The following is a 24,168-nucleotide window of genomic DNA, read 5'->3' on the forward strand; positions in this document are numbered from 1 at the left end:
AAAAATGAAATGTATTTAGAGATTTGGTTTTTCCAAAGAAAATAAACAAGACCTGCAATGAAATTTTTATTGCTACTACTACTACTACTACTATAAGTATTACTATTGCTATTATTACTGCTGTTAGGGCTATTATCATTTTTATGAAAAAAGCGTGGAAAAAATGTACTGACTTTAAAAATAAAACCATTTCTATGATGATATACTGTATAATAACAGAGTGTAACGTAAACATTTAAATGCATTTCATATACCTGGTGGACACTCCCCCAACACACACTCTTTCCAACACAACACCAACCAAATAAATTATGGTAAATTAATTTTTTTTATTCAATGAAAATTTCATGCTGTGATTGACTGGTAACGAGACCAGGACCAGGTTCTCCTCTTAGGCTCCAGCACCCCCCGTGACTCTGAAGCTGCTAAGAAAATGGATGGATCAATGGATGGAAAACTGACCATCAGCAACCCACTCCTGCCATCTACTGATTCCCATGAGTACACATTAAGGATCATTTTGCTAGAACAATATTTTCGTTTTTCACCATATTATCAGACCCTGTATTCGTGCGTGAATGAGAGAATGCAATCCTACATGAGCACAGAAATCATGATAGATAAGAATATGATCTGACGTACAACTTCTGAGTAATGGCACACAGTGCTTTTAAACACTTTACATTTAATATAGCCCCCCCCAACCCAATTTGTGTTCTGTACAAAATACCGTCTAAAAAGTGCTGCAATATCTAATATCAAATTCTTGTTTACATTTTCATCTTATTCAGTTATAGTTCAGTAAGTAAGAAGAGCTTATTTATGAAGCAGTTTTCAAAGTCAAGCACTCACAATGAACTGTACAGAAAAAAAGAGTAAAATAAATAAGAAAATGATATACCACACTAGCATAATCAAGTTGAAAACTGTTGAAAACTGTTTCAGTCAATCAGTACATACATTTGTAGTCTGTTAGCTGCACATTGCACTCGATATAAACTGAGCCATTCTCAGGACTTGCGTGTATATCACTATAAGTAATATTATGCAAGTTATATAACATTCATACAAGAAATGCAAACACCTTGGCAGATTTCAGGTAGATTGTAATGTGGGGTTTCTCTTGGAGTTCATTTGAGGCTGATACTACTGTATACAACCACAACCATGTTTAGTTTGGCCGGCTAGCTGTTAACTCTGTCTTGCAGAAATGGGAAAGGTTGGTGAAACAAAAGCCAGAAAACCAAAGTACCAAGGAAAGCATAATGATGTGCAATGGCATATGATATCATCATGCAGCTCAGCATTTGGGAAAGTACCGCATAACCAAAGCACATTTATGATTGTACTAAACTGAAAGAAAGAACATTTCCAAAGAGCAGCTTCATAAACATTGTGTATTTCTATTTTTAAAAATAAAACTCAAATTCAAATCTACAGGTTACCTCATCCCTGCAAAAAATGTTTGTATCTGACCTAAGCAAAAGAGGCAAGGTTATCAAACTGACACGCACAAACAAGAAGAGGATGTTTGATGTCATCTCATTTTCTGTTTGAGACTACATACACACCGCCTAGTTGGACTCAAGCACCTTCCCTACAGGAATGTTTTCTCCCAGTTCTAACATTAACCAACAGGCCTTATTTCCTGAAACCAGAAACTCCCTCAGCAAAAGGAAACCCAGCAACACCTGCACTAGAAACAGGCTGTCCAGGACGTGAGTCAAAAATCAGGCCATTAGACTCAGACATGGTCTAATAGAGCAGTGGAAGCTAAATTTCTCTAATATTTTATTTATGTATAGTAGATCTGCTCCTCGTCAACAATTACTCATGAAAATAGATGTGTAATACTAAAACACATTTATATAAAAACCCATTAATTTCAAACTATAATTGCTGCATCATTTACACATTGCCAAGCAACACAAAGAAAAGTGCTTCAACTTTAACATAAATATAAAACACTGAAGAGCTGGATGGTTTTTTCTGGGATGATGAATACACCCTTTTCTCTTGCAGTCACATGACTCCATATTTTGGAGTGCAGTGCAACCGACTTGTAGCCCACAAACTTTGGCTGGTTTTTTTTTCCCTGCAGCAGTTGATTGATTGGCCATCAGTGCAGACACGCTCCTTGAATGAGAGCGCTCACCACAGAACTATCAAGTAAACAGATTGGAAGTCAAGGCCAGCAAAATCTCTTGTGTCTTCATACCATCCATTGGGAAAGTAAAGCCGGATCTCGTGTATCTGTGGTCAGACAAGACCGCCACCACTTCCTCGTATTGCTAGGCTGCTTGAAAACCACGCCAGTGTGTGTTCTATTTCCCCTAACCTTTTTTAAGGATTGGAATTCACATAACCATGTGGTATGCTTCTGGAGTTTGGGACTTTCAAAACTCTGTTTATCACAGAAATCAACCAAAAAATGACCCACAGTAAAAACATTCTCACTTGTGCAGAAGAAAGCATAACATCTCACTGAGGCCTTCCTTTTTTTGTTTAGTTTTGAGTGTCACATCTTTCCTGGTGGGCTCTGTTTAATAGAAGTGATAAGTTCATGCTAACTGGGACCAAACTGTTGAATGAGGCTGCCAGTCTTTCAAACCTCTTTATGAAAGACTTCTTCCTGATTCATAATTAATTACTCAGACACTTGCCAAATCAAATGTGGTCTCCTGTTGACATGAAGTAGTCCCCCCTTCTGGTAAAAGCAGTCCAGCTGGGGTGGTCAAACCAATGCCAACAGCCCCGGTGCCAACAGGATGTTATAATATTAGAGGGAATAAAGTGAGCGACTTCCTCACAACAGCATGCACAGCGACCGATACCATAATGAACTGTTTTCAAGTCTTCTGTTACAGTTTGTCACATGTGAGCTGACTGTGAGGGGTGTTTCCCAATTACTTTCTGTTAAGACCTAAAGCCTGGTTAAAACTCATTTCACTGGCCCATTTCACAAGTCCCCACAAATAGTAATCCTATTTTTTCATCTAAAAAAAGTCAGTCGTATCTCATTCTTTAATGGTCATTTTCTCTCTAGACGCTATATAGGGGAACACTTTTTAGAAGAGATGCAAATTGTGATGAATATAGTTCATGGGTATCATGGAGCAAAACACCCTGAAAAACTACATTTTCAGACGTTTGCCATTTCCCATCATCAGTAGGCTCCAATGTGACATTTTATAGCTAGAAAGAATGACATATACGTTGGTAAATTAGATATGATTAATGCGTTGGTGAAGTGATGTTTTTATAGCAGATTTAATATTACTTTGTTTGTCATTTATTTTTTATTATCAGAAAGCTCCATCTGGTCAGATGGAAAAACAGACAAATGTGGGAGAGTGGATTTGCACAAAAGGAAATGGCTTTTAATGGACAGATGCAAGGTTATCAATGGATTCATCCTAATGCAATTAAGAGGATGTATGTTGTATCACAAGACAACTGATCAGTTTTATTCTCAAAATGATCAACAATATATATATATATATATATATATATATATTTAAACGTGGCCCTAATACTCCCCAGAGCTTGGACATCAACATCATTGAAGCAGTGTGAGATCGTCTTGAGAGTGAATGGAACAAAAGGCAGCCAGTCTTCAGTTCCTATTTCCCTAAAAAAAAGGGTAACCCAAGACATTTGCACAGCACTATAGCTAATGCCGTCACCCCGAGTGCAACTAACAAGCATGTTGGTGGTTGTGTGGTGGAGAAAAATGATAAAAATGAAACCAGACTCGTTAAACAGTGAACGGAATAATATACAGTAGTACAGTACACATCTTAGTCTGGACAGTATACATTACACTTAGTTCAAGGGGGTGTTATTTGAGGTAATGAGTGTAACAAGAACATGCTGTAACAAGCTGCTTGTCGAAGTAATGTCACCCTGCACTGCTGACAAAAGTACTGAGGGTGAACCAAAACAAAAGACTCAAAGACGCCAAGAGGCCTGCAAAGGGAGACTGCAGTGTGTGATCGTATAATTGAAGCACACGCCTTTGACAAGCACAATGACACAGATTACGGCAACTGTAAGCAGCAGTTTCAAAAAAGAACAAACAAACTACTTGTTTAACTTCAGTTTTATTTACATTATATGCTTTCCAGACCTTGAATGGTGAAAGGAATTCATTCATTGCTTATAATGGTAGTATAGTGCAGACGGTCTTCCCTTGTATTTAGAATGAGCGGTTTAGTTTCATTCGTTGTCACGGTAATTATCACAGGAAAAAGTAAACATTGATAAGATTTTTAAACTAGACATATATTTAAATTAACCTAGTGTCTAATTACACATTCACAGCGACAACAGACTGTTATAACATTACAGAATTACATTGTATGTATCATTTACAGATAATACAGGCTTAGAGGAGAATAGAGGTATATACAATAGATGTGGATCGGTAGTGTTTTCTGTTTAAAGGTCCAAGAACTTGTTGCAAATTTACATTTTTCAGCAATATATTGATATTGATGGAAGATTTTCCCTCGATGTTATGCAAAGCAGCATTATTGGGACATGCAACACTAAAAGGGATACGTGATACACAGAACCTGAGAAAGACAGAGACGGTTATAAAAGGAAATAATGGCAGTCGATTATCAAAGAGAGACCCAACATGCAGCTTGTTTTAAATGAGTTACTGCAGAATGAATGTACAATATATTCTCTTTTCATTTCGGGATGTCTTGTTCTGTACTGCAGATGTGGAGGGTATATACTGCTGCCTGTCTACCCTGAAATCATCTGCTTATTTTTCACCTGCCAACTTCACAGGGAGCGCACGACGTGCACTTGAGATTCCTGCCAGCTCCCACTCAGGTGACATGACTGATCAGTATGAATCACTGGGGCATTAAAATCGATGGGCTCCATCATTGGGTTCCCACTGGTAATATTTTAAATTAGGGTTAACTGGCTACATTTTTTTTCTGTCATGTGCCGATTAGGCTTATATACTAACACCTATTTGCCAGTATTCAGAGGACATCTGTCTTTCAAAATGTTGTGCAGCTGAGAGAATTAAAGCCAAATGCAAAGGCCACAGCTGAAAAATATGCATTCACAGGGAGAGCATTTACTCGTGCTATGGCCAATTAAATGTTTTGACCATTTCCAACAGAGAAGGGCAAATTTAGAATTGATAAGATGCAATTTAGCAAAAAGTTCAAGTTTTCTCATGTAGAAATGTGCACAGCCACATGTTATCTACTTTCTCTAAAACAAACAATTGTGTTCTTTTTAATACCAAAGTGAAAACTTTAAAGATGTCTTGTTTTAAGTGGCCATTGCTGTACTTCCCAAGAATTGGTGGCCATCAAATGCAGCTAAATTAATTTTGAGACTACACACAAGTCCTTGTTGATGTGCGTTTTTCATGGTTCTCAAACTGCATGTGAACAGTAAAAAGGTGTACGGTGTTTTTCTCAGGACACTGAGCCTATGTGCATCTCCTTAAGCGGCAGGACTACAGGAGTCTTTTCATGCGACAGGTGTGCTTCTCTATGTGCATGGTGGCCCGGTCTGTGGAGCTCGTCAGGACATCCAGGGCTTCATCCTGGCGTTCCAGCTCAGTTTCAGCCTCCAAGGCAAGGTTCTTTAGCTGCATGAGCATCTGAAAGCACACCCACACACCACAGCACAATAAAAAGACACAACGTTTTGTGTTAATAAGAAGTAAGGCACATTAAAACAACACCACATATGGAGAGACATAGACATTGGTCCTTTCTAACGCTTAAACCATCTGATTTAAGCGTTAGAAAGGCTTGCTGTTAATTGTGCGCTGATCAGAAAGGAACAATGGAATTCACCACAATAATAGCTGTTATTCATTTTGCAGATGAAACTTGATGACACACAGGGGGGAAGTCTTGGCTTGATTCTTGGGATCGGTGATATCATACTGGGTTTTTTCCCTCACTTTCAGTGACTTTAAGGGATATCACAACTACATGACCATGATCCAGCAACTACATATGCTGTAGTTGATGGAACAGTTTTAATATATTGTGATGTGCCAAGCAAAGCCTAATAAACACTCACCTCAAACCCTACCACTATGGTTACTTAACTGGTAGTATTTTATGCTACATGATCTGCCTCACGCACACACACACACACACACACACACACACACATTATGTCATTATGTTCTCTGGCTGGTTTATGTGGACATTTCAGCTGAGCACAAAAACAGCTCGAGTTAGCAGTTTGAAAAACAGATAATATGTCAATACACACCAAGGAACAACGATATTCATTCACTCAGGTCTGTGACTTTACAATTTAAACTGAGAGGACATGACTGAATCACACCTTGCAGTTAACATTCACAAGAGCTTCGGTGTGTCATAGAAAAACAGTAAAAATGAACACTTCTTGCCGCTGTTTATATAATGGCTAGGGGACTTAAGTCATGTAGAAACCCTTCAAATCAAACATTTAGGCTAGAGCTAAAAGAAAAAATATATTAGCAAAAAAAAGTCTGAGTGTCTTGTGTATTAGGTGCGGTAACTTTGGGACTGTGCATTAGCAGCACACTCAATTTCATATTCTTACAGCATATTTTTAGCAAGTGGGAATTTCCAACCACAAACAATAATAAAACATACAAATGCTGACACCAAAAAGACTATTTGGCACGGCACTTAGGGCAGGACATGAAACTGAGTACAAGTTATCAGTACCAGTTGGCCCACAGTGATTCTAATCTTGACATGGATTACAGTAAGAGCAGGGTGTGTACAAAAGCATAGCATTAAGGCAAAACTGGCACGCTTTGAAATGTAACCCATTATCAGCCGCAGATAACATGCCATTTAAAGCACAATAGGCTAGCCAGTGATTGGCCTGGTGCTATTATTGCTATGGTGTGCTTGTTTCTTTTTTATATTATTATCCATCCATCAATCTTCTTCTGCTTATCATGAAGAAGGTTGGAGGCAGAGGAGGGGGCTGGAGCCTATCTGTCATGGGGTGAGAGGTCAGGTCAGCAGTTTACTGCAGAGCGAGACAACCGTTCACGCTCATATTCACCTCTACGTACATTTAAGAATCACCAATTGACCGAACATGCAGAGCAGTGGTTAGCACTGTTGCCTCACAGTAAGAAATTCCTGGGTTTCATTCCACTGGCTCGCTGGGGCCTTTCTGTGTGGAGGTTGCAGGTTTTCCCTGTGTACATTAGTTCTTGCCAGGAATGTTGTTAGGTCCTCAGAGATATTATGTTATATACTACTATAAGGCTGCAAGCAAATCTTAAATGGACTGGTTCTTATATAGTGTTGCTTTAATCTACTGGAGCACTCAAAGCGCTTTATACAACTTGCCTCATTCACCCATTCAAACACATTCATATAAGCACTTTTTTCTATCCCTCTATCTATAAAATTCACACTCCAATAAATGCATCCGAGAGCAACTTAGGGTCTTGCCCAAAGATACTTTGGCAAAGTGACCAAACAGCCAACCTTTAGATTAGTAGATGACCTACTCTACCTCCTGAGCTACAGCATGAAGCTATTTGTTAACCCCAACACAGTATTTGTCTATGGTGTCACTGCTGCTGTTGACAAGACATTTGTATGTTGTTGCTTCAGTTTTTGATTTGAGGAGTTGAGGGCGGTAATGATGTCATGAAAAACTTTGAGTTAATATGTTTATGTGTTAATATGTAATGCAAAGCCATCTTTGTCTGCTACATATTTCAATACTGGCACATTTGCACCATTATTAACTGTATTTGCTTGGTTTCTTCTCACTTGTAAATGTTAATATAGTTTTTTTCCTTTACATATAGTAGAGCCTTGTAGACTGAAGTCACTCATTAACTTTGATCATTTAAACATTATATGATAAAACAAAGAGCAACTTTCTGAAAGTTTTACATGAAAAATCCTAGTCTAAGCAACCTGTAATAGTGATTCACACACACATTATAAAAAAATTAAAAAATAAAACTTGCCCAAATCACGGGTCTGAATTTGCGTCACTGTGTAGGTCTTGCCACCACAGACCGTGTCTGTAACAGCATTCAGCGCTGTGAGGTTCTGAATGGAAAGACATTGTAGGTTCTGACCAAATAACTAACCGTGTTTCTTTTCCTCTCTTAAAACCAGGATGGACATTGGTTTGTGGTCTCACCAAATAACATTTTAAACATACAGGATGAAAAATAAAATAAAAAATCATTATGGTGAATTGTGGTTTGGACTGGAAACATCAAAATACGTGTTGCTGAGACTCTGGGATTATTTACAATAGCAGCTACCCCTATTTGAATCAATCCGTTCCCGGAGCACACACGGCTTTTCATTTGTGTTACTTGTCTTGTGAATACAAATATGAAACATTTTAAGGCCACGGTAGTGTAGTCATAAATTTGGGAGTCCAGCTTTTCTCACCTGTTTGAGTTCCTGGGCCTCAGCCTGACTGACAGATGGCTGGAAGACATGCACCTGCAACTGGGACAGCTCTCCAGCGGGGACCTCCAGTGGGAGCTCTGTCTCTTGGCACGTCTGCAGTAAACCTGACTCCATGGGTGGAGATGGTGAAAAAGTGCAGAGTACATATGTTGTTTATGAGGAAACCAGACAGTAAACTCAGAGTACAGCAACTGAGGCAATCAGGGTGAAGTGACTCATCAAAATACATTTCTGTCAAGGAGACACCAATAACCATGATGAAATGTTTTTACATGTGGCTGCACACTTATAAATACACAGAGGTGGAAATGCAGACCTTTACTGCCACTTAGTGGTCAAATCTATACCAGGCATGGAAACCACTGTGGAATAAGAGTGTCTTTATTTATTTTTTGATGTGTTCCTTACCTTCAGTCCAGCTTTTCCCTTCTGTGTCACGTGGCGATGAAACTGGAGTTGTCTTAAAATCTGTGTATTCGCTTGTGAACTCTATCTTCTTTTTGTACTGCATCTCTAACACGGACAAAGCCTCTGGCATCTTGGCGGACAGGAGCCTGTAACATATGTCTGGCTTCCCGATGAAACGCTGCCTGACGGTAATCTCATAGGGGCTGTGCACCCTGATTTCATCAATTTCATTTCGCTCAAATCTGTGAAGGAGCTGGCAGTTTGTGTTTCGCACCTCCAGCGAGGACACTAGCACCGACAAACATCCTGGCTTCAAGTCCGATTCTCCACCTTTGGACAGCACTGCTGGGATGCTTGTGATTAACTTATTTCTGCTGGAGCCCCTGGCTGCTGAAGAAGAAGCAGTAGCTGCAGCTCTCGCAGCATCATCGGCCTTTGCATCCTGCTGGGTCTTCCAGGGGAGTTTACCAAAAGGCCACCAGGAAGGAGACTCCAGCTCTGACAGAAGTCTGTAATACAGAGGCAGGAGGAACTGATGTTAGTCATAAATTAGGCCTTGTTATAGTTAGCCAAGCAATATAAACAAGACATGTGCAAAACTTCAATAACTAAAAATATCTTAAGATACTTGTCAGCCACGCCCAAGTCAGAGTCAATCTTCTCCAGGCCCTGCATCATATTGTCAAACTGCTCTCCCTGATGGCCAAGGACTCTGCCAGTGTCCTCCAATCTTTTCTGGGCCCCTGCCACCAGGCTGATCAGCTCTCTTCCCTTCGAAGGCTGAGCCTCAGCCCGCTGGGCTTCTGAGCTGGGAGAGAGAAGCCGCTCTCTCCAGAAATGCTCTAACACATTATAAACCACCACCCTGTTGGGCTTAAGGGAACCAAACCAATGTTTCACGTTGCCTTCTTCAAGTACTGTGAGAGTGCTGAAGATGAAACTAGATGACTCCATCTTGATCTCCACGATCCTCGAGAGACGGAAGCTTGCAAGACTCTCCTTGCTCTGGTTGGAGACGAAGCACACCGTGGTTCTGGTGAGAGAGAGGGTTCCGTTTTCCCACCGTTTCTCACTGTTGATGTAATAGGAGCCTGGCCAGCTGTGGATGGGAACGTCCCGGCTCATTGTGATGGAAGGAGATAAGACAGGTTCACCTGTCAGGGGGACAAATAGGTATCAGTTTAACATGCACATAGGTACTGCTGCAGGTTAAGATGAAATTACATCAGAAGCACTTTGTACTGAGTGATCTACGAGTCGTGATGAAGAACATACTTTCTTTTGAGTGTAATCCAGACAGCAAGATGAGCTCAGTCGAGGCGTTCACACTGGCAGCTTCAGCTCTCTAGCCAGCTGACCGCATTACGCGTGCGTCATTATAATGTTATAACCCTTTTAACGTGTTTTATATCCTCTCGGTGCAATTAAACCCACACCACATTAATCGTCAACACCGGGCTGGGCATTACGTTACCTCGTAGTCCTCTCAGTAACTCGGCTGTTTGTTGCGGAAGTGACGTCACGCTCGAGCACGGCAGTATTTACCGTCCGACTTGGGGGGGGAAAAAACTTGCTGTCAAAAAAAAGAAGCACTATTGCGAAAATGTCTGGCGAAAAATAATGAAAGCGGCGGCGGTTTCGGCGCTTTCCAAGCGATACGAAAAACATAACGTTAATATAAATGTATTAAATATATATATGTATGTGACGTGACAAAATATAAATAGCAACGGTTTTATATGTGCGTCGTTCAGGAGTCCCAACATGCGCTAATGTGTAGCGGCTTGTCATAGTGGAAAATTGCGTTTTTCTTAGCTTAGTATCTTTTTCTAGCTTAACCAGATTTTCAAATGTGGCAGAAACGTGAGAATACGTACGCGGTGTAATGTCGAGTTAATCTTCCAGTTAGCTTTTCCCCCTCACAGTTCCCCCGCTGTCCAAACCCTGACAGCTGAGCTTGCTAAATAGCTAGCCGAGGGCTTGTTTACCATCATGGACAGGGAGGCGTACCGTAACTGCAGCAGCCTGGTCAAAATACCAAGGCAGTCATATGAACAGTTTTGGTCTTCGCATTTTGTAGATTACATTGACAAGGAGCTTAGCTATTCCAAGTTTTTCAAGAAATATCTGCTCCCCAATCACCCTTGTATGTTTTCAAGGAGATTCACAGAGGAGTGGAAGTGTAGGAAACAGTGGGTGACTGAGGATGGGAAACCTAATTTCCAGAAATTGCTGCAAGAGTTTGGTAAAACAAACATGCATTACTGTGTAAATGTCTGCAAAGATAATCTGTGATAATTCTTAATAACTGTTACTGTTTCAATCACAGATGAGACTCCAGTCCCTGTTGCAAACTGCAATGCGAAGGAGTACAATGCCAACCCCAAACAAGTCATGCCTTTTAAAGAATTTATACACTACTGGAGGGAATACATCTTGAATGGACACTCATCACCCAAAGGATGCCTCTATCTTAAAGACTGGCACATGTCAAGGTATCACAGTAATATTAATCCAAAGAAAAATGTTTACACCATTGTATGAAAAATATGTAACTATCCTTTGTAAATTTCTCCACAGGGACTTTCCAGAACATAATGTTTACACCACACCAGTGTTCTTTACTTCTGACTGGCTCAATGAATACTGGGACACCCTCGAAGTGGATGACTACCGATTTGTCTACATGGGACCTAAAGGGTCATGGTATGAAAACATTATTTCAAAAAAACCAAACAAAACATAAGCTTATATAAAATGTTTCATGATCTGACCCAGTGCACTTCCTTGTTACCAGGACACCATTCCACTCTGATGTGTTCCGTTCATACAGTTGGTCTGCAAACATCTGTGGCAGGAAGAAGTGGCTCTTGTATCCTCCAGGTCAGGAGGAGTTTTTACGAGACACTCACGGCAACCTCCCTTATGATGTTACGTCAGCTGAACTTCGAGACAGAGGCCTTTTTCCACACGCTGAAGAAGCCTGCCAACCTCTTGAAATCATTCAGGAGGCAGGAGAAATCATTTTTGTGCCTAGTGGTTGGCATCATCAAGTTTATAACCTGGTAAGAGCTGTAGAGGGATATCTACTGGTGATCTAGAGGAAAATGGTCTGCCAAGTATTATAAAAGACAAGTTGCATTTCTTACTATGAGAAGTGTTCTGTTAGACTGAATGTAAACACCAGCCACAATGTTAGGTACACGTGTTCAGCTGCTCGTTAACACAATTATCTAACTCAGTGCATTAAGGCATGTAGACATGGTCAAAATGACCTGCTGAAGTTCATATTGAGTATCAGAATTAGGGAAAAAGGCCATTTAAGTGGTTTTGAATGTGATTGTTTGTGCCATACCGGCTGGTCTTAGTATTTTAGAAACTTTTCCCAGCTTAGAGAATGCTCTGAAAAACAGAAAATATCCAGTGAGCGACAGTTCTCGATGAGGTAGCAGCAATTCAATTAACCACTCGTTAGAAACAAGTTTTGCAAGAATAGCACTTCTGAACTTAAAACATGTCAGACAGGGCTACAGCAACAGAACACCATGCCTGGCTACTCCTTTGAGCTAAGAACCCTCAAAGCGGCCCGTGTGCGCAAAAGAAAACGTCACACACAACGCGCTCTGTTCAGACCCAGACCAAACAGTATTGTTTGACTGATGGCCCTTAATATAAAGACTTGTTTCGGACTTTACGTTTCCCAATTTTGCTTTAAGTTATGAAGTTATTTTGTTGTTTGCATATGGCCTAATAATTATCCTTATTGCTGTTTTAGAGAGGAGCGGTGCTTCAAAGGATAGTTGCAGATTGCTGTCAGAATCTGCAGATTATGCAGTACAAATAAAATGTTCACGTTTCTCCACCGTTGTCTTCCCAACAGTTTCACTGGATGGCCAGGAAGCGTTCTTGGGCGCTTCTCTGGCGCTGACAATTGGTGTCTGTCTTGTATCAGTGACGTAAAAGACGGATTTAATGCGACATGACCATTCAAACAGCAGTCGCTTTCTAAAACATCAGATATGTATTGGATTCAGTACCACATACGAAAATATTGGATTTGTGCTGTTCACACAGTCATACCATGATCGGATATGGGTCGCATAGGGTCAAAAAGTCAGATTTGATGCGCTTTCGCGTGCAGTGTGAACATACCCTAATAGTCTAATGGACTGGATTACTTACTACGTACTAGATGACAAGAGCCCTAATAATGTTTTTTCAAATTAGGTTTTAAACAAAATTCATGTTTTGTTTAACATTACACACATTTACAGACACACTCATGTTTCAATACAGCAGCTCTGGTTTATCTCCTCCAGTCAACATATCTTTCATAAATTTAAACCTTGTGTATATTTTTTGGTAGAAATATGGCTTTTTGCAGGAAATGATGACATCACAGTTACTCTAAGTTGTATAACACTGCGTTTTATTTATCACCAGTTTGACATATTAAAACATTCTGTTTCATACAGGAGGACACCATCTCTATTAATCATAACTGGCTAAATGGCTGCAACATTGACATCATGTGGCAGTTTCTTCAGACTGAACTGTCATCTGTTCAAAAAGAGATAAATGAGTGGAGAAACACGATGGACTCGTGGCATCAGCACTGCCAGGTACAATGCATGGAAATTTTCAGTCATGTCATTTAAATGTGCTTCTGCTCTGATCATAATAGCAATTGCTTGGTGCATTTCATTTTAGGTAATTATGAAGGCTTGCTCCGGTATCAATTATGGAGAATTTGCCTCATTTTTGAAAATCATTGCCAACAACAGAATGGCTTTCCTTAACGCTTGTTCCTCTGGGGATTCCTCCGATTACTCACGTCATCTCTCAGAGATTCTCACCACGTTGGGACCTTACCACGCGGCCTTTGACCTACAAAGAGTAGCTCATATAATCGAATGCCTCCTGTGCAATGAAGACTTTAAGCGACTCGATCACTCAACATTGACTCTGCAGCCAGAAACAATGTTACAGCAAATTCGTGACACCATACAGTCCACAAGAGGGCAGCATCTCCTTTATCAGGAGTAATGTGTTCGGCCTCTCACCATTGTTATCGACTGGAAATAGCTTGAATGAAAAGTGCCCGTTTGCAAAAGTGCAAAAAAAAAAAAGGATGATACATCTGTTACTGCATCTTTGGGTTGAGTTGAACTGGAATCTCAAATATTGTTTGTGAATGTCTTGCATTTGTTTTTGCACTGACAGATTAAACACATTAAATATCTGAGTTTTCTCTTTTAAATATTTATTGAATAATCACCAACACTATTTGTGTCCAGTATGAACAGAGCTGTGATAAATCTATGATAGTTCAGTGGTAAATAATACTTAAGCAAAAAATCAAAAACACACAAACTTGGGCTTTATTGCAAAAAAATAAAATAAAAAATACCCAAACATGGACCAGTGCCACACAGCTGTTAAGCAATGACAGTGTAACATACTGTACTTGAGGGTTATGTCCATGAGAAGTCTGTCAGATGTGATGCATGTCATTTTTAGGGAGCTTTAAAACATTCCCTTCAGTTACATTTCGCATCTTCAGGCCACCAGTCTGGCACGGAGGCTTCGAGTGTCACTGTAGTGTCGTCAGAAGATCTGAGCGTCAACACCTCTTTGGCGTGCGCCATGCGGATCAGACTTAGGCCCAGTTCTCCTGTCCCTGCTCTGTGCTTCCCAGCTGGCTTGCCTGACTGGGTTAACAGTGCCGTTCCTTCCTCGAGGTGTTCCACTGGAGATGACAAGCGTACTGGCATCAGGCGTTTTCGAATCACACCAGTGTGATGAGTCCTGGCTGTGAGTTCCTGGCCAATGTAACAGCCCTTGCTAAAGCTGATACCCTGCATGTAGACAAGATTGGACTCTAGTGGTAATGCAACCCCAGGAGGAAGGTCTTTGACTCCCTCAGGTAGACCTAGACAACAAAAACAGCAAAGGACACAAACATGCGTCATAAAATAAGAGTACTTTTTCAGACAAATAAATGCTTCTCAGAACCACCCCCTCCTCCTTTTGTCTGTGCTTGTCTGTCTCTTTGTTAGCAGTCTAGCATCCACAGCTTTCAAGATATCATGTTTAAATTTTGTGTGATGGTAGATTCCAATGCCACCTCGAGCCGATTTTAACTTTGGTGAGAATACAGTAAAGGTCACACCAAAACTAAAAATCAGCAAAAACTTCATATTACCCACAATTTTTTTATAGATCATTGTCAAACTTCGCAACAATATTCCAGGTCTTGGGGGACACTGAGGTTGGCTAAGCATTTGACCTCGACCTTCATTTCTCATAGCCCAAGGTCAAAGTTGACCTAGAAAAGAAATTGGAAATAAAAAACCCCATAGAGTATAACATATCATATGAAAGTGCATGGAGAGAGCTGCACGATACTTTTTTTCAATACAACACCCTATGACCTCACAACAAAAATCACACACTGCATGAATTTATCTTCATCTCAGGATCTAGCTAGCAGGTTTTTTTTTTCCTGGAGCCTATCCCAGCTACGGTAGGGCGAGAGGCAATAACTAAGTAAGTAAAATGTCTTTATATAGCGCTTCTTAAAACAGGAAGTTTTTTCAAAGTGCTTCACATGGGAATAAAAGCATATCAAACAAAACAATAAACACTATAAATAGGGTATAATAGCATATCCAATAAAACAGTTTGCTACACGTGGCAGATCTGTCGCAAGCCTAACACAGAGAGACACAACTATTAACACTCATGGGCAATTTAGAATGGCCAATTAAACTAAACCCACTAACTGCATGTCTGGACTGTGGGAGGAAGCTGGAGTACCCAGAGAGAACCCAGGCAAACACGGGGAGAACAAAACTCCACACAGAAAGGCCCTGGCCAGGTGGTGGAATTGAACTCAGGACGTTCTTGCTGTGAGGCTAATCACCATGCCACCGTGCTGCCCATACGGGTAAATCTTATTTTTGTCCTTATCTGGCTAAAGATAATAGAGCATATTGTATTAAAAGCAACCTGTCCTCCCACTGTTATAAAAACACCCCCCCCCCCCCCCCCCTCCCAAAAAAAAAAAAAAAAAAAAAAATTCAGAGCTTTAGTAAAGCCCTTGCCCTTCGGAATAAGTTGCTCTCTCTCTCCGGGTGTTCTTGTTTGTCTTTGTTCAAAGCTGGTGTCATACCTATGGCATAGCGATGTCTGTGATAGTCTTCAGTATCTCCTTTCTGACAGGACGCAATGACTTTGAGAGGATCAACATCACTCTGTAGCACAAATCTCCAGCCCATTTGCTGAGTTCTTGGATCAGCCTCCCATGCCAGAGCTTTATCAGGGGAAGAAAGCTCAGGCTTACTGAACTCTTGACCTGGCTTGTTTTGCTGGGACAGCACAGCCCACACAGAGAGCTCTGAACAAGGGCTAATGTTGACTTTTCTGCGGAGGTTGTATACTTTCAAGTGTTTCAAGATGGAGTCCTTAATTGTGTTGTCACACTCCAGGAAAACACCGTATCCTCCTTCTGTTTCTTTTAATCTGAAAGCAAATATAACTGGATGAGTGACTCAGAAGAATGCAAAACAACATGAAAGCAAACACACGCAGATGTTTTCACTTATTTTGGTTGGGTGACCTTTGGTGGAACTTTGATGGAGCATCTGTGGTCACCCACTGTGTCTTACAGATAGGAGGGCTAATAATTCTCTCCTTATGAGAATGTAATTTTTAACAGGATTTGCTGTAACATCAAATACTGTCAAACAGAGCAAGGAGTTTTTAAACACAGCTTTACAAAGTACTACAAAGACTAGTAAAAATGCTGTTTAGATATCAAGATGAGTTATGAGTAGTGAGAACTGCAACAACTGCAACTTTTCAAAACTGGGGATATTTACAACCAGGTGTACAAGAATATCATCTTAAATAGTTTAAGGTATAGAAAACGTGGTTCACCCAACAATGTACATCAAAACTAAAAGAACATTGATCATGTGTCAGTCACTAAAAATTTGAGATGCTAATATTGCAAAATGTCTTTTTGCAGTTTATTAGAGAAGTTATATTCTATAATTTAGATGTACTCAAGTACAGCATACATGACAAACGCTTTTTAATATAGAATTTTAAAAATGGTTTCTACTTCAACCATCAACATTAGTCGTTTTTGCTTTTTAAAGTTTTATTAACATTATTTTTAGTAACAGTAAAAAATAGGCAAGTGATAAAGAAGAGCTGTTGTTGTTCCCGTGCTGAATTTTACAGCTTATTAAATAAGGGTTTGTCAGCCTGAGCTCGTTTTCTGTCATACAATTTGGTTTTTTCCGGGGTTTAAAAAATAGAAGGAAAAAGAAAATAAGCTTATGTCGGCCAGTGTGACGCCTCGGGGGAAAAAAACGCCTTTACGTAAGCAGTAAGCAGACACACCCTCTTGATAACGCGTTTACTGAATGCACTTATAAGCGTTTGAACAGTGCTCTAAGTTTGCTCTTACCTGTACAATATGATGTCATATAGTGTCCTTCCTTGCACGTTTAGCATGTGTGCGTATAAAGCTCTGTGTTCAGGCTCATCCAGCACCGCCATGTCATTGGTTATAATACCTTGGAGAAACGCGCTCGTGTCTTGTCCCTGAATTTTCAGCAGGCTCCTGTGCGGAAGGTAATAGCACACAAATTGCCCCTGGGAGTGTTTAGGATTACCGGTGTCCTGGCTGTACCTCCTGACACGGATCCCAGCTGGAGCTAACACACTTGAGAGAAGGGTTACACACAAACCTCCGGGTTTTTTCCTGGCGTAAACACCGAGCCCGGAGGCGGACGCCAGCACTCCCCGAGCAAAGCACAAAACCCCCATGATGTACAGTGGCACGGGAGTGTACTGAGTCGTAAAAAGACTGCCTACTCCACTAAAAACGACAGTGGACAGCTAAATACCAAGGATATCACAGCGTACTCTGCACAAACAGCTCCATTTTGAAATCCCACAATGCATTGCTCGATAGCACGTGTGTGTCAGTGAGCGATATTTGTTCCCGTCGTTTTCTCGTGAGGTATGGGACGCTTATTGATAGAATAAAAGCTCTCCTACTATCTCTTTATAAATAGTTATCAGATTGTAAAACATAAAAACGACACACAGAACAGCAAAGCAGCAAAAATCAAAGTTATTAAAGTTGCTTGTTTGCGAGTTTTTTGCATATTCCTCAGTAATGATATCATTTTCAAATTTTGAGTGATAGGTAGACAACAAGAACAGCTCGAGCTGATTTAATTTTGTCAAACGTCTCACCAAATGTAAAAATAATCAGTAAAAACTTTGTATTACACACATTTTTTTTATTACAATCTTCAAACTTCACAAAGGCCTTGAGGGACATGAGTACCTAGGTTGGCTAAATATATGACAGATAGTGCTCAAGGTCAAAATCGACTTTGAAAATAAAATGTAAAGAAACCATATTGAGTAATATAGCATATGAAAGGGCATGGAGAGAGCTGTACAACCCTCTGTAGAATGACACCATAACAGGCTGATACCAGTTTGTAATAAAAACATCAAAGTTTTAGTCTAGGCCAGGGGTGTTGAACTCCAGGCCTCGAGGGCCGGTGTCCTGCAGGTTTTAGATCTCACTCTGGGTCAACACACCTGAATCAAGTGATCAGTTCATTACCAGCCTCTGGAGAACTTCAAGACATGTTGAGGAGGTAATTTAGCCATTTAAATCACCTGTGTTGGATCAAGGACACATCTAAAAACCTGCAGGACACCGGCCCTCGAGGCCTGGATTTCGACACCTGTGGTCTAGGCCTTGGCCTTCAGGGGGAGTAACGCTCTGTGAATGTTCTTGTTTTAATACTATCGTGGTGCTGTGAATCTGTAAGTCAGCGGAGTAGCCAGCTCCCACATTGTGATGTTGATCTTTCATTAGCTGTGATTTTATAAGACAACAGATTAAAATAATTAAATGTAGGGCAACTAATATTATTTGGGCAAATGGAATGAGAGATAGTCTGAAAATTTCCTATATGTACCTTAATAGATGCATATGCACAGTCTGTAGAGCTTAAGGTTTGGCATTGATTACATAAAAAGGAGAAATAGCCTTTATTTTATTTGAATGCAGTTTGCCCAGATTAATATGAGCACAAATAGAAATGAAACTATGTCAGTAAGTAAGTGAATATACTCATTTATTTACTTAAGTAAGAATATCTAAAAGCTAAACAAACAAACAAAAAAGGTATCTCTTCAGCTTAGGTTTAAAAAGGTTCAGAGTCGATGCTTGTCTGAGGTCACTTGGGAGAAATTCCAAAGTCCTGGTGCAATGACAGCAAAGGTATGACCCCATTTTAAGATAAGGCTCAACCAGCAGATGGTCAGAAGTGATTGAGAAGGACCTGCAGTAACATCCTAACTTTCTTCAATGCTCTAATTTTTAGTCAGACTTCAATAAAAAAAACAACTTTAAAACGTTTGCACTTTTAGAAACACTTTCTTTATTAGCACAGAGTGACAAAAGCAGAGTGCTGCTGTAAAGACAGAAATCTGAGGTTTCAAACAAGTTTATCTTTGTTTCATAAATAAAATACTTGAACAGTCTTTTAAGGTTTGAGGCACTTTGTTGTATGAAAACAGCGAAGGCAGGATTAACCATTATTATGAAAGCAATTATAGAAACAGAAAAAAGGTAATAATCTCATTTAACATGCCAAGACTTAGGAGCTTATTGAATAGCTAAGGACAGGATTTGTACTATAGCCTATGTCTATGCTGTATGTTCCCAGCTGCAAAGCATGCATCATCTGCTTCAGATTGCATAAAATCAGTATTTAGTCTATTTTCTATTTACTTACCTCTTTCTGTTCAAATGTGACACTGCAAGGCTTTGGGACACATTGATTGGCGATGACACTAAAAAGATTTAAAGCTTTCAGTGTCAAACAGTTATATGTATATAATTTTACATTTAATTTTCTTGAGGGGACACTCATCCATACTACATCCAGAAATACTTCTAATTTTAAACATGCATCTTTCTAATAATAATAACATTCATCATTCTTCAGAATGAGCCATTGTGCATGTGTACAGTGTCTTAGACTGCATTTTCAGGTTTAGATCCACTTGTGTCCTTTCAAAGTAAAATTTCTTCAAATCAGTCATGGTAATTCGCTTGAAGCAGTCTGTTTATGCTTTGACATTTTAATTGGAAGTAGATGAATAAACTGAGCAAGCATTTGTTAGCCTATAACCAAAATCTATTGCAAGAACAATATGACACGCTACAGTAACAAAGAAGATTTATGATACTGGAGTTAATAATTCCTTCGTGTTTATTTTCTATTCCCCCAAATTGTCTTCCTACTTTGTACTTCTTTAAAATAGTGAGACTGAAATTTCACTTGTTATCGTCCAAAGTTGTATCTCACACAAACACATCCTCCACCTGGGTCACTTTGAAATTCTGGGGACTTGATAGTTTTCACTGTTATCTACTAAAGGAAATTTATCACTAGATCCAGACAGAAGTCTTCCCATTTTTTACAATGGATGCAGCCTTCTCTGTGGCTGACTTGGGTCTTGCTCCTTGTTTCTCTTGGACTGTATTAACTCGATTCTGCTCAGCCATAGTGCCTCCCGACACAGGACTACTGGTTCTGGAGGTTTGTTGGTTGTTTTTGGTTTGGTAGGTTTGAAAAGCCATATCAAGCTGCTCTTGTGCAACCCGTAGATGCCGGTGCAGACTTGCAAGATCAGAGGGGATATTCTCATCTGGGCTGGTGCACTGCTGCTCCTGGGCCACATTGGCCATATTCTGCTCATGTGTGATGAGGCTGTTGGGGATCCTGCTAGGCTTTTCTGTCTTCATCACAAGATTGTACCCTGGAGGGGACGCTGGGATGTTACGGGAGAATGGGTAGCCGTATGACATCCGCTGGCCACGGTTCCTCTTCATGCGAAGAGTATCCCGAAAAGTGCCAATCCCCAAGTGAAGCATCTCACAGACATTTAGCACGAGACAAAGACAGCTTACCACATACATAATTAGGAGGAAGATTGTTTTTTCTGTGGGCCTGGAGATGAAACAGTCCACTCTGTGTGGGCAGGGCACCCTGTTGCATACATACGAAGGATTAACTCGAAAACCATAAAGGAGGTACTGTCCAGCAAGGAAAGCAATTTCAAAAATAGCTCTTGACATGAGTTGGAGGACATAGATTCTCATCAGGCCTTCTTGCATTATTTTTCTGCGGCCATCGTATTTTGGTGGGTCTTTGCTAGTACTGCTTACTGGTTCAGGTTTGGCCTCCTGCACCTCCAGTGTATCCTCATAGATCATTGGCTCCGCATCGTCATCTTCCTCCTCCTCTAAGACTTCCTGCAGATGGTGGCTCTCTCTCCATCTCAAGTGAGGAGGTGGCTTTTTGCGAAGTCTTTGCTGCTTCCTGCGCTCCTCCTCTGAACTTCGGGCAATCTTGTGGATGGCATAACCCATGTACATGACAGAGGGAGTGGAGATCATGATGATCTGGAAGACCCAGAAGCGAACATGCGAGAGGGGAGCGAATGCGTCATAGCATACGTTGTCACAGCCTGGTTGCTTGGTGTTGCAGGTGAACTTGGTCTGCTCGTCCGAGTAGATGGACTCACCTCCGACTGCTGTGAGCACAATGCGAAAGATGATGAGCACAGTCAGCCACACTTTCCCCACGAAGGTGGAGTGGTTGTGGATCTCTTCCAGGAGGCGAGTGAGAAAGCTCCAGCTCATGTTGCTCTAAGAAGCTTTTCAACTAGAATCTGTTAAAAAGAAAATAAGATAAGTAATAATTAAATGTAAGTAAGGAACTATTCAAGAGATGTTTTGGACTGATGATGTGAACATTTTACATTTTAGCAAACTGTCATTTAGAACTGTAATGAACTCGAGTCTTTGACTAATCAACCCATTGTATTCATTGTGTGGTGTTCTCTAACTAAAATGGTTTTAAGTGACAATTAAATTAATTTTTTTTTACTCTGTATAAAGATACAATTACCAAAAATATACCAAAATATTATTAAAAAAACCCCGCAGCTTTTTAGATCCCAGGAAGACGATGACAAGAAAACAAACCCAGAAGTAATTTACAGTCCCTGAACAGCAAAGCATCTGAGTTTCCTTAAACTTAAGACCAAATTATAGTCTTAAAATATTTTCTGTTAGTGAAGTTTTTGCTGAAAAGTGTGGCGTCATTTTTCAAGAGAAAGGCAATTATTGCAAATTAATTTTAATTTTATAATGAAGGTGTTTCACTGATTTTGTTGCTATCTCAGACTTAAACAGTCACTTTGCAAGCATACTTGCCGAAACATACAGTGTGGACCTGTGACCAGCTCACTTGGCTACTTCTTTTTGTAAAGGCTATTTCTCTTTTCAAGTGATTGCACAGCCACAAATAAACAAAGGCTTGTGTTGATGCATAGGGTAAAGTCATTAGGACATCCTGGAATAGTTTTTGACATGGTTGAAATAGTACAAAATAGCTCAGGGAAGATTAAAAGACAAAAAGAAAGCATTCCATCAGCCAAACAAACAAACGCGCCATCAATCATTTGATTAGACAGAACAAAACCGATTGCTACAAGAAAAGAACTCGAGCCAGTTCGGAAACCAAAGAGCGCCTCTTCAGAAACATACTGCAAGCTTTGTTTTAAAACTCCACGCCAATGATCCTACACAGAAATGAGATCTCACAGTGTCATACTCTTCTCATAGCCTGCATCACAACTGACTCAGTGAGGCAACTGTAATGGAGGGAAACAGCGTAGTACTTCTGTCCCTTCATTCATGGTTCACGGTGATCTCATGAATGCAACACTGCATTCCCTGGCGTGTGATGTGCCATCTCTGCTGCCATCTGAGAGAACAGGAGAGGCTTGTTGCTCTGCCACGAGGCCTCCCCTGCAGATCCAGCACTGCTGACGCTGGGGAGGGCTACGGCGTCATGGAGGCAGATGGCACCTATGGTGGGCAGTTCACTTCTGCCCCAGGATGGCATGACAGAAGGGCTGTTTCATGTAGGATGCAATGAATTTGCTGTGTAGCTTAACATCAACCTTATTCGTATAACAACTCCTATACATTTACACTCGCTGCTGATGTGTTTTGAAAACCGTTTTAGAAAATTTTATATAAGTTTTGTGCAGTTTTGTTTGTATTGCAGAGCTGCAGCAATTTCAGCCCAATGAGCCCCTTGAGCTTTAAATGTCTGTAGAACCTGATAGATTTTCTTAGGTTATTTTTTAGGATTAATATAAATTGGCCTACATTAGTAGTAGAGTAACTATTCTTATTAATTACATGTAAAAATTAAGGTTGGATATTTAATTTAATTTAATTTAATTTAATGCTGTAATATTTTTCCAAATCATTAAAAAGAGGAAGAGCTGCCATGTTTTTTGTCAAATGTCCCAGAATCTGTTTATTGTGTAAATAACAGGGAGGTATTTAGTGAAGCAGTTAGAGGTAGTTATATAGGACATTACACAAAATATTTAAAATGTGTGGTTTATGCATCTTGACAATAATGTTTTACATAAAACCATATTATGAATGGGAACTCTGGCTAAATTAGAGTAGTATCGTAAAATATTTTTAGTGACGAGCTTCCTCTTGGATTGGGACATATTTTTTGCACTGTACAATATAAAACAACTGCTACACATTTTTCCATTTAGTTGCTTTGCATATGTCAGAGTGTTTGATATTTGAAAGACTGCTGCAGTAGTGTCAAAATGTCTTTCAGCAAGGTTTTTTTTTTCTGAAACACGTTCACGCAAACACATCCATGCTGCCATGATGCAAGTCTGTAGTTGAAAAAATACTAAAATATCTAGTTGGTTTAGACTAGAGAAGAAAGTCGGCTAGAAACAACTCACCTGGAAAAGTTGCACATGTTTCCCCCATCCTGAAGGTCTCCTTTGCCCTCTCTAGATATCCCCTCCACAGTCTGATCCATGGAATACCACTTCCATCCTAATGTCCTGGCCTTCTCCGTCTTACTGATCACTTCCAGAATCACAAAAAAATAAGAAAAATGACTAAACCTGTTGAACTGGAATTTCTTTTCATCCCGTTTTTCCACTCTGTTAAGAAGTGAAGTCTCGCCGCTGTGAATGCCTCACATTCTAGCCTGTGTCTGGTTTCTATTACACCAGCCTCCTGCCCAAGAAGGAAGTATAAAAAAAACAGAGAGGCAGAGAAGAAAAAATCCTCCTCTGGCAACTGACCCTCATCCAAGGGTTCAGACTTGAGGATATGGTACTGCAGATTGAAACGAAC

At 40.2% G+C, this 24,168-nt stretch overlaps 4 protein-coding genes across 7 annotated transcripts; 1 reads left to right on the plus strand and 3 right to left on the minus strand.

Moving 5' to 3' along the window:
• Positions 1–4,087: 4,087 nt before the first annotated feature.
• snap47 (synaptosome associated protein 47) lies at positions 4,088–10,821 on the minus strand. 4 transcript variants are annotated; one of them, XM_080907773.1, is made up of 5 exons: positions 10,736–10,821; positions 9,487–10,012; positions 8,859–9,367; positions 8,430–8,554; positions 4,088–5,638 (listed from the first exon to the last, which is right to left on the minus strand). In XM_080907773.1, exons 2-5 carry the CDS (start codon positions 9,981–9,983, stop codon positions 5,492–5,494), a joined length of 1,278 nt encoding a protein of 425 aa, XP_080763899.1. In that variant the 5' UTR covers positions 9,984–10,012; positions 10,736–10,821; the 3' UTR covers positions 4,088–5,491. The 4 variants fall into 4 exon arrangements, with proteins under 4 accessions (XP_080763899.1, XP_080763898.1, XP_080763897.1 ...); XM_080907772.1 differs by lacking the exon at positions 10,736–10,821 and adding an exon at positions 10,333–10,458; XM_080907771.1 differs by lacking the exon at positions 10,736–10,821 and adding an exon at positions 10,134–10,358.
• A 26-nt stretch (positions 10,822–10,847) lies between these two features.
• jmjd4 (jumonji domain containing 4) lies at positions 10,848–13,904 on the plus strand (the record flags this gene model as incomplete). Its single annotated transcript, XM_080907770.1, has 6 exons — positions 10,848–11,103; positions 11,188–11,353; positions 11,439–11,564; positions 11,656–11,923; positions 13,334–13,480; positions 13,569–13,904. The coding sequence occupies exons 1-6, from the start codon at positions 10,851–10,853 to the stop codon at positions 13,902–13,904; spliced, it is 1,296 nt and encodes a 431-aa protein (XP_080763896.1). The 5' UTR covers positions 10,848–10,850.
• A 106-nt stretch (positions 13,905–14,010) lies between these two features.
• On the minus strand, positions 14,011–17,823 carry iba57 (iron-sulfur cluster assembly factor IBA57). The gene is made up of 3 exons (XM_080907775.1): positions 17,338–17,823; positions 16,033–16,382; positions 14,011–14,790 (listed from the first exon to the last, which is right to left on the minus strand). Exons 1-3 carry the CDS (start codon positions 17,697–17,699, stop codon positions 14,399–14,401), a joined length of 1,104 nt encoding a protein of 367 aa, XP_080763901.1. The 5' UTR covers positions 17,700–17,823; the 3' UTR covers positions 14,011–14,398.
• A 1,535-nt stretch (positions 17,824–19,358) lies between these two features.
• Positions 19,359–24,073, minus strand: gjc2 (gap junction protein gamma 2). The gene is made up of 2 exons (XM_080907176.1): positions 23,766–24,073; positions 19,359–21,644 (listed from the first exon to the last, which is right to left on the minus strand). Exon 2 carries the CDS (start codon positions 21,613–21,615, stop codon positions 20,359–20,361), a length of 1,257 nt encoding a protein of 418 aa, XP_080763302.1. The 5' UTR covers positions 21,616–21,644; positions 23,766–24,073; the 3' UTR covers positions 19,359–20,358.
• Between the last annotated feature and the right edge of the window lie 95 nt (positions 24,074–24,168).

The sequence above is a fragment of the Rhamphochromis sp. 'chilingali' genome (assembly GCF_963969265.1).
Source record: "Rhamphochromis sp. 'chilingali' genome assembly, chromosome: 16".
In the NCBI taxonomy this organism is placed as follows: Eukaryota; Metazoa; Chordata; class Actinopteri; order Cichliformes; family Cichlidae; genus Rhamphochromis; species Rhamphochromis sp. 'chilingali'.

Coding starts and splice junctions, on each gene's coding strand:
- snap47 (XM_080907773.1), bottom strand. CDS start 9,983: ATGAGCCGGGACGTTCCCATCCACAGCTGGCCAGGCTCCTATTACATC. Junction 8,555..8,858: donor AGGGAAAAGCTGGACTGAAG/GTAAGGAACACA, acceptor CCATGGAGTCAG/GTTTACTGCAGACGTGCCAA. Junction 5,639..8,429: donor AGGCCCAGGAACTCAAACAG/GTGAGAAAAGCT, acceptor GTGTGCTTTCAG/ATGCTCATGCAGCTAAAGAA.
- iba57 (XM_080907775.1), bottom strand. CDS start 17,699: ATGGGGGTTTTGTGCTTTGCTCGGGGAGTGCTGGCGTCCGCCTCCGGG. Junction 16,383..17,337: donor TATGACATCATATTGTACAG/GTAAGAGCAAAC, acceptor ATTTGCTTTCAG/ATTAAAAGAAACAGAAGGAG. Junction 14,791..16,032: donor CAGACATCGCTATGCCATAG/GTATGACACCAG, acceptor TTTGTTGTCTAG/GTCTACCTGAGGGAGTCAAA.
- gjc2 (XM_080907176.1), bottom strand. CDS start 21,615: ATGAGCTGGAGCTTTCTCACTCGCCTCCTGGAAGAGATCCACAACCAC.